At 44.0% G+C, this 14,977-nt stretch overlaps 1 protein-coding gene across 2 annotated transcripts in view; it reads right to left on the bottom strand.

Annotated features, from left to right (window-relative positions):
- Positions 1–14,977, bottom strand: part of FERMT1 (FERM domain containing kindlin 1) — a 43,360-nt gene that overhangs the window by 15,223 nt on the left and 13,160 nt on the right. For both annotated transcript variants that reach the window (XM_028722204.2, XM_028722203.2), the window contains 6 exons: positions 13,439–13,652; positions 12,732–12,834; positions 11,221–11,328; positions 8,687–8,818; positions 7,130–7,179; positions 2,482–2,606 (listed from right to left, as the gene is read on the bottom strand). In XM_028722204.2, coding sequence (XP_028578037.2) covers positions 2,482–2,606; positions 7,130–7,179; positions 8,687–8,818; positions 11,221–11,328; positions 12,732–12,834; positions 13,439–13,652 — 732 coding nt within the window. The remainder of the gene's footprint in view (positions 1–2,481; positions 2,607–7,129; positions 7,180–8,686; positions 8,819–11,220; positions 11,329–12,731; positions 12,835–13,438; positions 13,653–14,977) is intronic.

Here is a 14,977-nt window from a genome sequence, read left to right as displayed (position 1 = left end):
AAAACTAGGTGCGTCTTGTGGTCTTGTGTGTCTTTGCATCTTATAGAGCAAAAAATGCGGTGATTTCCTTAACTCCTTCCACGTGTTAGGTGTGGCAAGACATGTTATTAATATTACAGCATAGAACAGGCATCCCCAACCTGTGGCCCTCCAGATGTTTGGGCCTACAACTCCCATGATCCCTAGCTAACAGGACCAGTGGTCAGGGATGATGGGAATTGTAGTCCAAAACATCTGGAGGGCTGAAGGTTGGGGATGCGTGGCATAGAAGTTAGTTAAATTTAAGGCCAAAAGTAACACTCTAAATCAGTGTCTTCCCAACTTGCATCTCCATCTGTTGTTGGACTACAACTCCCATCATCCCTAGCTAGCAGGACCAGTCATCAGGGATGATGGGAATTGTAGTCCAAAAACAGTTGGAGACCCAATTTGAGAAACCCCGCTCTAGAGTCACAGTGCTGACAGACAACGTAGTCATCATAAACATCAAAGAGCCCATGCTCTAAAGCAGAAGCAGTGATTCAGAAAACAGCAAATTCAATCAAAACATTGGGCTTTGTTTGCACACAATAAACCACAGTCAGGTAATTAAGTCTGTGCGTGAGCTGCACAGAGTTTGGGACCCTCCTTGCTTTCTCCTCCCTTCCTAGAGTGGAGAAACACAGTACGGAGCAGCCGTCTTAGTATTAAATGTGGAAGCCAAAGTTTGCTCTTGGCTTCCTGCTTGCAGGTTGCTTGGGGAAAAGCAAGTCACAAGAGTTTCTTTTCACATAACACCAAGCCAGCCGCTCCGCCGTGTGTTGACCTGGTTTAGGAAGGGAGGACCTGAATGCAGCAGCACATAGTTCCTGCACAGGCTAATTTCCCTAACCCTGGTTTATGGCCAGTGTCATGTCTGAATGGGCCGACTCCATAAAAGCAGACTACAAATTCTTGTTGGAAATGTAAAGAAGGTACCTTTTATCGCATGTGGTGGACTTACAAGGTAATAAAAGCTTTCTGGGAGATGATATACAGTGAAATGAAGAAAATGTTTAAAATAACTTTTGTTAAGAAACCAGAAGCTTTTCTATTAGGAATAACAGGTACTGATATTCGAAAGGAACAGAAGAGACTTTTTATGTATGGAATAACAGCTGCCCGGATGTTACTGGCCCAGAGATGGAAAGAAGACAAAGTCCCTACCAGAGAGGAGTGACAAACCAAGCTGGTGGGCTCAGAAACCAAGGGGACAAAAACTTTATAAAAGAATGAAAAATGTATAAGTTATTTAGGAGACCATTGCAAGCAGATGGAAACATTAGCAGGGTTTTGATCTCACTTGTAGTTTAACAATTACCATGGATAAAATGCTTTGATATAAAAATTGAAGTATGAAAGAATATACAATGGTACCTTGGGTTACAAACACTTTGGGTTACAGACTCCGCTAACCTGGAAGTAGTACCTCGGGTTAAGAACTTTACCTCAGGATGAGAACAGAAATCATGCGCCGGTGGCGCGGTGGCAGCGGGAAGCCCCATTAGCTAAAGTCATGGGTAGGCAAATTAAGGCCCAGGGGCCGGATCTGGCCCAATCGCCTTCTAAATCCGGCCCACAGACGGTCCAGGAATCAGCATGTTTTTACATGAGTAGAATGTGTGCTTTTATTTAAAATGCACCTCTGGGTTATTTGTGGGGCATAGGAAAATTTGTTCATTATTTTTTCAAAATATAGTCCAGCCCCCCACAAGGTCTGAGGGACAGTGGACTGGCCCCCTGCTGAAAAAGTTTGTTGACCCCTGGCTAAAGTGGTACCTCAGGTTAAGAATGGTTTCAGGTTAAGAACGGACCTCCAGAATGAATTAAGTTCATAACCAGAGGTACCACTGTACAGTATTAAATGTTCAAAACAGGACCCCATGGAGGGGATGAGGGAAGCCCTGAGATTTGGAGGAATCTCTTTACATTGAGGTCCAGCGCCGAGGGCCTTCTGGCGGTTCCCTCATTGCGAGAAGCGAGGTTACAGGGAACCAGGCAGCGGGCATTCTCGGTAGTGGCACCCGCCCTGTGGAACGCCCTCCCATCAGATGTCAAGGAAATAAGCAGCTATCTTATCTTTAACAGAGATCTGAAGGCAGCCCTGTTTAGGGAAGTTTTTAATATTTAATGCTGTATTGTTTTTAACACTCGATTGGGAGCCGCCCAGAGTGGCTGGGGAAACTCAGCCAGATGGGTGTGGTATAAATAAATTATTATTAATTAATTATTATTATTATTATTTGAATATACTTTTTGATTCTTTGTTTATAACTTTGTATTTGAAAAACCAATAAAAATGATTTCCAAAAAAAGAAAAGAAAGCAGATTACACGGTGCTTGTGCACATATGCACCAAAAGTGAAGAGCAAAGGGGAGCGCTGCATTGTGCTAGAAATTCCTCAGTAGGTAGTCAACCAGGATGCGTTTCGTAAAGGTGGTCTGAAAAACAGCACTCCATACCTCTTAGGTTGAGCTTCTCAATGGGTTCTCCATGTTCAGCCTCCTTATTTTTAAAGTAAGAGACAGATGTATCCTTGAAGACAAACCAATATTGCTTGAAGGCTTTCAGCGCCAGCTTTTTGGACCTGCAAATTAACAAACCAATTAACAAACCTGCAAATTAACAAACTATCTGTGTGTGGATGGGGAGAAAGCTTGTTCTCTCCTGCTCCAGAGGTTAGGACCTAAACCGATGGCAGCTTCAAGTTACAAGAAAGGAGATTCCAGTTAAACATCAGGATGAACTTTCTGACAGTAGGAGCTGCTTGAGTGAAATATACTCAGAGTCGAGAGTGGATTTCATGCTCTTTATTCAGCTCATAGTGGTGAGGAGGGAATGGAAGTCCCCTCAGAGTATCTGCTTTACAGTGGTGCCTCGCAAGACGAAATTAATCCGTTCCGCGAGTTTCTTCGTCTTGCGGTTTTTTCATCTTGCGAAGCACGGCTATTAGCGGCTTAGCGGCTTAGCGGCTATTAGCGGCTAAGCGGCTATTAACTGCTTAGAGGCTTTAAGAAAAAGGAAACAAACTCGCAAGACGTTTCGTCTTGCGAAGCAAGCCCATAGGGAAATTCGTCTTGCGGAATGACTCAAAAAACGGAAAACTCTTTCGTCTTGCGAGTTTTCCGCCTTGCGAGGCATTCGTCTTGCGGGGCACCACTGTATATACATTATTTACACAATGGGCTGCACGTGATTGGCTAATTCTGGAATTCCCCTGTAGGCCAATCAGGTTGTGGATTCACTTCTATCTGGAGCTGAATTGGGTGGCTCCTGCCGACCAATCATACTGCTGCATTCTGAATCCTATTGTTCTAGGACCAATCAGAGTGCTGCATTTTGGATCCTATTGTTCTAGGACCAATCAGACTGCTGCAGTTTGGATCCTATTCAACTCAGTACAGTGGTGCCTCGCAAGACGAAATTAATTCGTTTCGCGAGTTTTGTCGTCTTGCGATTTTTTTTCGTCTTGCGAAGCACGGTGTCGGGAAAGCTTTGGAAAAGCTTCAAAAATCACCAAAGTCTTTAAAAACCTCAAAAAAGGCTACCACACCGCGTTCTATGAGTTGCTCCTCGAAGTCAAGTCGCAACTGTATTAACGGTGTTAAGAAAAAGGAAACAAACTTGCAAGACGTTTCTGTCTTGCGAAGCAAGCCCATAGGGAAAATCGTCTTGTGAAGCAGCTCAAAAAACAAAAAACCCTTTCGTCTTGCGAGTTTTTTTGTCTTGCGAGGCATTCGTCTTGCGAGGTACCACTGTACATAACATTGAGGGTGGAACAGATTCCCCATGAGGGGCAGTGCACTCTCACTTGAGGTTTTCTTAAGTAGAGTTTGGATGGCCATCTGTCATGGATGCTTTAGCTGAGATTCTTGCATAGTAGGGGATTGGACTACATTGGACTAGTACCTTCCAACACTACAGTTCTGTGTATAGTGTGAGCAGGGTGGATAAAAACCAATGATTTTAAAAAATAAAATAAATCAGATTTTTAAAAATTTAAATTAGATTTTTTTAAAATTTAAATTGGATTTTTTAAAATAAAATGCTTTTGGAGGAAAAATCTTTCTAAAGATAGTTTTCTATTTAAGTTACATTATAGTCCAAAGGCTATTCATCAGGATATGTTTTTTCATGTGTGCTAAAACTCAGTCTAAGCTTTTTTCTTTTTAAATATGCAACCACATCAGTTAACAAACATGGATACATGTGTGATAATATTATTGTTTTAGTTAAATAGTTTCAATTGTTATTAAGGAAACGATTATTTTTCTCCTTCCAAAAGCTGTCCAAATATAAACAGTTAACTCATTAAACCTCACAAGAATTTCATAATTATCTGTCTATGTATTTCAAATAGTGTAACAGATCAGTAATTTTTGATATAACTGTAAAAACTACTCTGAAAATTTATTATTCCAGAAATGAAACCTTCATTTGGTTGTAAATATTAAGATTATATGAGCAAGAATGAGTCTTTCTGTAAAACAAATGATTTAAATCAAGTCTTACTGACTAGTGATTTAAATCAATTTGATTCAAATGAAATCCACCCTGAGTGTGTGCACATTAATTTGGCTGCTTTTTTTTCTTCCTCTAGTTTCTTGCATTTCAAAGGTCACTTCTGAGGTTCTTATTAAAGGTAAAGGTACCCCTGCCCGTACGGGCCAGTCTTGACAGACTCTAGGGTTGTGCGCTCATCTCACTCTAGAGGCCGGGAGCCAGCGCTGTCCGCAGACACTTCCGGGTCACGTGGCCAGCGTGACATCGCTGCTCTGGCGAGCCAGAGCCACACACGGAAACGCCGTTTACCTTCCCGCTAGTAAGCGGTCCCTATTTATCTACTTGCACTTAATTGTGCTTTCGAACTGCTAGGTGGGCAGGAGCTGGGACCAAACGACAGGAGCTCACCCCGTCACGGGGATTCGAACCACCGACCATACGATCAGCAAGTCCTACGCGCTGAGGTTTTACCCACAGCGCCACCCGCATCCCGAGGTTCTTATTAATAATGTCTTAATAAGAATGAAATTGGTTCAGTGACAGAAATGGGTCCCTATAGCACTGTTGCCTTTGAGGGAGCTCACACAAGTCCTTTGGGGGCTATTGCCCTGACAGCCAGGGAACAGACTGATGCTGAAAACTGGCATTTAATCTTGAAAGCACAGCTCCTGCCCTTTGTCACTTGCATATGAATCGAAACGATCTTTTATTAGAGGTTTCAAAAATAATCAAATTCCCTTTGAAGCACACCGCTTCATTTCTGGGGGAAATGCCGCCACCGATTAGCAAAACTAAACACTGTAATCAGAGTTCAAAGCTACAGGCAATCTCTTATCTTATGTTTTCCATAGAATTAAACGTTTGGAATCAGTCACTTCAATGGAAGAAATAGGCTAGAGACTTTCCAGTGCAAATAAGACAGGCAATAGCAGAGCTTTATCTGAGTCACTGGAATGTTCAATTTGATTGCCAAGACACACAACTGATAGTGACACAGGTCGGTGCTCCTACCAGAAATTCATGCTCATTTAACAATATACAGTCGTACCTTGGTTTGCAAACAGCTTAGTTCTCGGACATTTTGGCTCCTGAACGCCGCAAACCCAGAAGTGACTGTTCCGGTTTGCGAACTATTTCTGGAAGCTGAACGTCAGACGGGTTTGACGGGAACTTCCTGCAGCCAATCGGAAGCCGTGCTTTGGTTTCCCAATGTTTTGGAAGTCGAACAGGCTTCCGGAACGGATTCCATTAGACTTCCAAGGTACGACTGTACTTAGAAGCATGCAGGCAAATGTTGCCGACAGCTGTGTTGGTCTACTACAGGCATAGGCAAACTCCGGCCCTCCAGATGTTTGGGACTACATTTCCCATCATCCCTAGCTCTACTGGGGGGGGGAATCCAAAATAGCAACAGTTAATTCTATTTTTAAGACCAACTAAAAAGTCACCAAGAAGCCAGCCTTGGTGTTTCTTAAGCCTATGGATCTAGGTAGATGTTAAGCACAAAAGAAATGCACACCTATAAATGAGGCAGGAAGAGAGTGAGAGAAAAATATGTTGCTGGCATGATAAAGGGGGAAAAATCTAGTCTGCAATTTGCAAGGTGTGGTAAGGGCTCAGTGGCACAATATCTGCTTTCTATGCAAAAGGTTCCATGTTCAATTCTTGGGACCTCCTGGTAGTACAAGGAGAGTCCCTGGTCTGAAATTCTGGAAAGCTGTGGACAGTCAGTGTAGGTGTTTTCTGAGATAGATGGGTCAAGGATGTGACTTGTCAGCTTCCAGTCTTCCTAACAGTCTTAAGACAGAATGGAAGAGGTGCCATGTAGATTAACCACACTTATTAGGTAAAAGGTAACAAGGTAAATGACCCCTGGACTGTTAAGTCCAATCAAAGGTGACTATGGGGTTGTGGTGTTCATCTCGCTTTCAGGCCGAGGGAGCTGGCATTTGTCCACAGACACTTTTCCGGGTCATGTGGTCAGCATGACTAAACCGCTACTGGTGCACGGAGGACCATGACGAGTGCCAGAGCGCATGGAAACGGCGTTTACCTTCCCACCACAGTGGTACCTATTTATCTACTTGCACTGGCCTGCTTTCGAACTGCTAGGTTGGCAGGAGCTGGGGCAGAGCAACGGGAGCTCACCCCGTCGCAGGGATTCAAACCGCCAACCTTCTGATCAGCAAGCCCAAGAGGCTCAGTGGTTTAGACCACAGCGCCACCCATGTCCCACTTATTAGGGACGTAGAGACATAGTACTTCCATGTGAGAATACAGAAGTCTCTGCTGCACACAAGGTTAGATTGTGGAAGGCTTAAAGTGCAACAAGGCAACCTTGTCCAACCATGCAGCCATTCCAGTTCGCAGCACAATCCTTAAAAGAAAAAAAGATTAAAGAAAGCTATTTTACGGAGGTGGCTAATGGCATTCATCACATTATAGTGTTACATTGGTACACTCTGCATCTCAGCGGGAATGTTAAAATAAATTATAGCCAGAAAACCTTTCCGGGCTAACTGGTGTCCATTACAGTCCATATTTTAATTTTACGATTTACAAAACAAAAACAAAGAAAACTTTATATGATTTTTTTTTTTTACTTACCTAAATAGTTTGAGGTTATCTGCAAGCTTTGGTATGTCTGTGATATCCTCCTAAAGACAGCCAAGAATTGTTTTAGTGCAGTGCACTTATAATTTACTGATACTATCATATATATGCACTTGGTTATAAAGTTATGTGTTTTTGTTATTATTATTCCCTTGCGGTATATCTTGAATCACAACTCAACACCATGCCAACAAATAGGTAGCTTTTTTCACATTTGGGAGAAGCAGACTATCCAAAAGGTGTTCTCCAGAGCATAGCAAGTTGACAGAAAAAGTTTCTCTTTAGGACCATCTCAGCTGAGTCAGAAATTGGGGAGCAATCTCCGCACCAGGAGAGATTCAACTGAGTTATTGCATATGCAAAACAAAGGACTTTCCCAGCACCTCACCTGTGCTCCCTAAATCTGTTCTGGAGGGTAGGCGGGAAGCCCAGGACAGGTTTAGGGGACTCGTGATGGAAGGAGAGGGAGAAATTCCTGTTGTGCAAGTGGACCTTGTTCCCCATGTGCATTACCCCACTTAAGCTGAATTCCACCCCACGAAAAGAACATTTATTTCAGTAGAAGAGTTGCAACCATACGAGAGATGGACTGTCATTGCCATGGAGTCAGTGTGTGTTCCCATGTATCAGGGATAGCCAAAACGAAACCTTGCTGGACTACAGCTCCCATCAACCCCAACTATCATGACCAATGGACAGGGATAATGGAAGTCATTGTCCAACGCCCAGATACCTCAGCTGGTTAGAGCATGGTGCTGATCCAGCCAAGGTTGCAGGTTTGATCGCCGCATGGTGAAGGGTTTCAACATTTTTGAGTCCTGGGCTCCCCATACCACCTACATTCTTTCTGTGGCAGCCCTGTGGGGCTCAGGAGCCCAGTTATGTCACCCCTTGCCTGCAGAGCTGGCAACCTCTCACCCTTTCCCAAACAACCTCCCTTGTGGAGTGTTCCCTCAGCCTCCTCTCCCCTCTCTTTGGAAGTCCTCTGGGCAGCCGCTGCTGCCGCCCCCTGCCCCAAAGAGAGGTGCCTCCTCACACTGTCCATTCCCAACAGCAAGGGCTGGAGGACTGCCTGGCTGGGCTCCCTCACCCACTTGCTTGCTTTCTCACTCCAAGGCTGCCTCAGCTCCTGGCAACCATCACGCTCTGACCAGCCCCAAAGGCACCATTCGCCTGGGGAGCTTGTAGCCAGGGCTGCTGCAACAAACAGCTGTGCAAGCTGTGGGGAGACAGAGACGTGAGAGGGTATCAAAGGAGCGAGGGAAGGAAAGAGGGATGGAGGCGAGTGTTGCCCGTGGCACGCCTGATCATTATTCAAGGCACGCTAAGGTGCCGTGGCCCACTGGTTGAAAACCACTACCGTAAGGGACAGTTGCATATTCCTGAATTGCAGGAGGTTGGAAGAGATGATCATCAGTGTCTCTTCCAGCTCTATGAGTCTACCAATTCTGGAGGGTTTCCTGTGTTGGCCACACCTGCCCTACTGGATGTAGCTTGAGAAATGCTTAGTGACAAGTCACAGACCCCACTCCTCTGCCCACCCAATTTTACCAAAATATTCTCTGCTTTCCCCCCTTCCAGAGTGACTTCAAGGTTAGAAAGGGCCGCCTCCACTTCATCCGTTTCTGCTTCGGTTGTGAAAACTTGTGACCCCGATGACAGTGTCAACTTGCTGATGTGGTACTACAGGAAAGATAACAAGATAAAGACAGAGAGTTGAGCAAGAGAAGGTGCGTTGGCTTCACATCCAGGAGGGATTTGTTGTGAGCCGGTAACAAAATCTTATGAAACCGTCCTTTTAAGAAATGTATGCATTACATATGAATGCATATGAATGTTTCGTTAGCCCCAAAATGGAAAACGAGCAAAGTCCCAACCAAAGAAGAATGGCAACTTAAACTGATGGAATATGCGCAGACTGCGGACCTAACATATAGAATAAGGGAACAAGAAGAACATACGTTTAAAGAAGATTGGAAAATGTTTATTGAATATATGGGGGGAAATTGTGTGCACTTGAAAACGTGGACAGCATTAAGATAAATTCAACAGTGTAAATAAGTTTTGATAAGGGAATACTGAATGGTTTAGTTTATATAAAATATGAAGGGATTTATGTTATGCAAAATGAGCCATGGAAAATATCCTTGATATTTTAAGGTTGTTTAAATGAATTTGCTAAAATGTAAAACAGAAAATGTAATAAAAATGATACAAAAAGAAAAAGGAAAAAATGTATGCATTAGATTTGTCCTGTTTTTGGACCGGCTCTCAGAAAGTCTTACTAACAACAGCCAAGTACAACAGGAGACTGGAGTCTCCTGTTTGACCAGAGTCTCCCATTTTAATCACTGTGTATTAATGGGAACATTGTATATTTATACCCCACTTGTCCTGCAAGGAGCTCAAGGTGGCATACTCAATTCTGTTCCCTTTCCATTTTATCCTAACAACAAGCCTGTGACGTAGGCTGAGAGACAGTGACTGGCTCAAGGTCATCCAGTGGGCATTGAACCCTAATCTTCCAGGTCCTGGGATATCACTCTAACCACTATTCCACACTGGCTCTGTTTTATTGAATATGTTGACCATGGGCCTTAATATTTTAACATTTCAAGCAGATAGTTTTATTGTGCATTTTAACAATGAACATGGAGCCTGCAGAAATCACTTTCTGGGAATCTGCTGCCTGCTTGTTTCCACTTGCCTACATTGTTGTAAGCAAAGGGGGGGGGGGAGTATAGATACAATTGAATATGAATATAGATGGGAAACGGCTATGTATTGTGAGTACTTATCTACTTTAAAATTTTTTCACTTATGATCTTTTTCTTTTACTTCTTTATTCTTTCTTTGTTCTTTTTTCTGATATCTTATCTTTCATTTCACTGCTTTATTGTGAATAATAATAATAATAATAATAATAATAATAATAATAATAATAATAATTTATTATTTGTACCCCGCCCATCTGGCTGGGTTTCCCCAGCCACTCTGGGCGGCTTCCAACAAAGATGAAAAAATACACTAGCATTTTATGGAGGTATAAATAACTGTAAATATGAAAAGAGACAAAATATTCTCTAATTTTTTCCCCTTGGTTAGATGTATTTTCTTTTTCTTTTGTATTTTATTTTGTTGTGAGTATGTTTTCTGTGTTGTTGTTGTGTTGTTGTTTAGTCGTTTAGTCGTTTAGTCGTGTCCGACTCTTCGTGACCCCATGGACCAGAGCACGCCAGGCACTCCTGTCTTCCACCGCCTCCCGCAGTTTGGTCAAACTCATGCTGGTAGCTTCAAGAACACTATCCAACCATCTCATCCTCTGTCGTCCCCTTCTCCTTGTGCCCTCCATCTTTCCCAACATCAGGGTCTTTTCCAGGGAGTCTTCTCTTCTCATGAGGTGGCCAAAGTATTGGAGCCTCAGCTTCAGGATCTGTCCTTCCAGTGAGCACTCAGGGCTGATTTCCTTAAGAATGGATAGGTTTGATCTTCTTGCAGTCCATGGGACTCTCAAGAGTCTCCTCCAGCACCATAATTCAAAAGCATCAATTCTTCGGCGATCAGCCTTCTTTATGGTCCAGCTCTCACTTCCATACATCACTACTGGGAAAACCATGGCTTTAACTATACGGACGTATAGTATGTTTTCTAATTTGTACTTAATAAAAATATTAATTAAAAAAAAAGTATAGAAACACTCTTCTCTCATCTGAAAGAAACTGATTCCTGTAGCACTTCTCCTGAAATGACCAATCGCTTGGAAGTGGCAAGCACAGAACAATGCTTTGAGAGGGATGGTCCTGTTTGCTTTTCGTGTGGTTAGATTCATTCTGCCAAAGTGTAACTTAGCAGTTGCCGCTGTAAAAGACTAGGGGCGCCTGTCAATTATTTACATGGGTCTCAATGGAGCTTGAAAGAGCCAACCCGTTAATCACTGCCGAAAGAGGTGGGGTTGGAGCAGGAGAAGAAAAGGGCTTGCAGAGAGGAACCAGTCTGAGCTCGGTTCATTGTGTTCGTGTCCTGGCAGGTGTTTGCCTGCCACAAATGGGGAAACTGGTTTGTCAACTTGAGGATCAAGTACGTACCTGCAGCGCAGCAAATATGAAGGTTTCTTCCTCTGTGCAGTCTATCTCTTCCAGCAGAATGGCCCAGCGGGCTTGTTCATAGAGCTGGTTGATTCGCACCGCGTCGTACTGCCAGGAGAAGAGAAACAAGGCCATGTTGTGTCAGAGGCTCTCAGCCAGGGGCGGCCAACATTTTGAGTGAGCCTGTCATTATGTACAGCTAAGCAGTGCGACACACAAACACACAGTGCCTCAACCCTGTGCGCTTCTTATAGGAAGCAAGCCTGAGTCAGACAGAGATAGTTGCAGGAGTGAGAAAACGTTAAAAGATAAGTAGAAACCTTTAACTGAATTCATGAAGAATAGGTAGAACATTAACGTTGATGAGACCTACATTGGCTCCCAGTACATTTCCAAGCACAATTCAAAGTGTTGGTGCTGACCTTTAAAGCCCTAAATGGCCTTGGCCCAGTATACCTGAAGGAGCGTCTCCACCTCCATCGTTCCGAAGGCCTTCTGGCAGTTCCCTCACTGTGAGAAGTGAGGTTACAGGGAACCAGGCAGAGGGCCTTCTTGGTGGTGGCACCCGTCCCGTGGAACACCCTCCCATCAGATGTCAAGGAAATAAACAACTATCTGACTTTTAGAAGACATCTGAAGGCAGCCCTGATTAGGGAAGTTTTCAATGTTTGATGTTTTATTGTGTTTTTAATATTCTGTTGGGAGCCGCCCAGAGTGGCTGAGGAAACGCAGCCAGATGGGTAGGGTATAAATAATAAATTATATTATTAGTTATTACTATTATTAATTATTATTATTATTAAAGCCAGATAGTGTGCTGCATTTGAGCTCCGGACCTGAGCTCAAATGCAAGTCTGATGAGAGCCCTGCAACTAGGCATTTGAGAGTGACTTTCATCTTTCTTTGCAGAGGAGAAAGAATCAAGCATTATCCTTCCCAAAGCTACATGGAAGCACAGCTTGGTTTTGGTCAGGATATAAGCAATAAATTATGATTCTTCTATTATAATTACAGCAGTTTTTCTACGTGGTAAATGAGTTATAGTTATTGCATTGTGATATTTATAATACTGGTATTTATAGTTGTGGGAGATAGAAATGTATTATCTAGATGGTGGAATTCAACGGAGTGCTGTGGAGATTGTTCAGAAACCATCTCCCTTCTCCTTCCTGGGATGTTCTGCAGTTCTCCGAACTCTCCAGAGCAGATTTAGGGCAGGTGCCTGGGTGGGTTTGCAAGAGGTTAGCAGGAGTCATTGCACTGGCTTCCACTAGTGGAATGAGTTAGCTGAATCCAGTGTACAAGCAGGGTTGGCAAGTGCTGCGAGGAGGGGTGGCAGCCCCTAGTTTTTCTATATTTACGTAGATACGCATTTGCTACATGAGTGGCAGATGGCCAAAACTCAGAGAACAAACAGGAAACCTAGTAAGACCCTCGCAGTTGCTCTTTATCCAACATGCCCTAAGTCACGACAGACTGTGAAGGGAAGCGACTCTTTAAGAGCTACTTACTTTTGCATTCAGATCAAAGAAAGAATAGTACTTGAAGCGTAACAAAAGCTGGTCGTCCTCCTGGATACCTTGTTCCATAAGTGACCGAGAGGAATCTAACCACCTGAAAGAGGACGGGAGACGAAGGAACAGAGCAGGAAGGATCCTGTTAATTTGCAAGGCGTCTGGGAGAAACAAGGCAGCATATAAGCATGCAATCGGGGCTTCAGGCACTGTCTTCCAGATCTACCTGGAGATCCCAGGGTTTAAATCAAGAACTTTGGGTTGTATCACTGATTTTCAGCCTCCCTTCCCCCCGTAAAAAAACCTACATACAGTGGTACCTCAGGTTAAGTACTTAATTCATTCCGGAGGTCTGTACTTAACCTGAAACTGTTCTTAACCTGAAGCGCCACTTTAGCTAATGGGGCCTCCTCCTGCTGCTGCTGCACGATTTCTGTTCTCATCCTGAAGCAAAGTTCTTAACCTGAGGTACTATTTCTGGGTTAGCGGAGTCTGTAACCTGATGCGTATGTAACCTGAAGCATATATAACCCGAGGTACCACTGTAATACTGTAAGCTGTCTTGAGTCCAGGGAAAATGGCAAGGTATAAATAAAGATATAATAATAATAATAATAAGCCCACGCAAGGACATCACACACTCATGACCTATCCTGGCTTGTCCAAACTGGCTAATCCTGATATCCAGCGGAGGAGTCTCTTACCCAGCATTCAGCTTTGCTTTGTCGACCAGAGTCCGAGGCTGGTACATTTTGGCAAGCGATTCCGGTGTGCAGTTTGAAGGGCTGAAGGCAAGGTTGTTCCAGCTCTGCTTGGCCAGAGGGCTGTCACCAAACCAGGCAACTGCAGAAGAGACAGGTGTCCCACTGACAGGATCGTAGATGGGAGTCATGGTTTTGCTATAGAAGCCAGGGCTTGCTGAAATAGAGGAGATGAACAATTGAGTCTACAACAGCACAGCCAGTATCAAAACAAGGAAAGTGGCTTTCCCTAAAGCCTGGCTGATCTCAGAAGTGACCTTCTATAAAACAGGTATAGAGAACTCCGCTCTCTCCAGGCGATGCTGGACTCCAACTCCCATCAGCTCAAAGCAGCATGGCCAATGGTTGGGCATCATGGGAGTTGTAGTGACATCTAGAGGGGCGCAAGTTTGTCCCGTCCCTGATGGGAGCTGCTCATGGCAAAGGAAATGGAAGAAATCAAAGTCTCTTTAAGGCTAAGAGCATACTGTGGTGAAGGAATGAGGAACGATGCTACCAGTTGCTGACTGCATAATGTCTCTACATGTCTACTCAAAAGCAAGACATATTTATTTCCTTGGGGATTACCCTCACGTAAAGGGGTACAGAATGGCAGCCTGAATGCCATTTTTAAAAGGCTGTTCTGGGGTGGTTTGAACAGGCGACTTTCACGTGCCTGGTACCCCAGTTGTCCCAGGAACCAAATTTGCATCAGCCAGAGCCTTGCTTTCCTGAGAAAGGCACTTTGTGACTCAGCTAGTTAGAGCAACAGCTCCCATGGGACTGCGGTTCATTAGCCAAGACTGCAAACTGTGTTGCTTCTTTCCCAGCCAGGTCCCTTCAGTGAACCTCCTTTGTTCCTCTTGATAGCTTTCCAGGATAAGTGGCTTCTAAGGCAAGAGATCAGTGACACAAGCCAGAAGACATTGCTGGGGAGAAGAGGAGCCCATTCCACCAAGGAAAACTCACTCCCTTTGACAGCCAATCTATCATACTACAACTGTCCCTTTTTCAGCAGGCTAATCCTGAGGGGATCTGGTGGGAGACTGAAACGGGAGGAACAAACTAGAGCAGAGTCACCATTTCTCAGGAAACATTTTTCTGATAAACTTCCTGAGATTTTCCTTTGTCACGTTCCCCCACCCAAGTAAAGAAGGCTACACTGTAGACTAATCTCCCATTATTTTCTACCACTTTTAGGTTGGTTTTTCTGTTTTGCTGGCTTCGGCAGCCACTATTTCCTACCCTTGCAATAGCCCAGAAGGATGCTAGGCCTGAGGCACTGGGGTGGATTCAAAATGGCGGACACTTTGCCAACAGCAGCAGAAAAAACAAAGCCAAACTTGGTGACAGAGGCTGCCAATGGTGAGCCCCCACCCCTGGGAAACTGTTGAAGAGCTTCCCATCTCCTTGGAGAAACAGGTCATAAAATTCCTGAGAAATGTAGTTTACCCCTCACATCACAGCATCCTTAACACACTACAGTTCCCAGAATTCTTTGGG

This window comes from Podarcis muralis, chromosome 3, assembly GCF_964188315.1.
Source record: "Podarcis muralis chromosome 3, rPodMur119.hap1.1, whole genome shotgun sequence".
Classification (NCBI taxonomy): Eukaryota; Metazoa; Chordata; class Lepidosauria; order Squamata; family Lacertidae; genus Podarcis; species Podarcis muralis.
The sequence above is the reverse complement of the archived record's forward strand: the minus strand, read 5'-3'. Positions and strand labels throughout refer to the sequence as shown.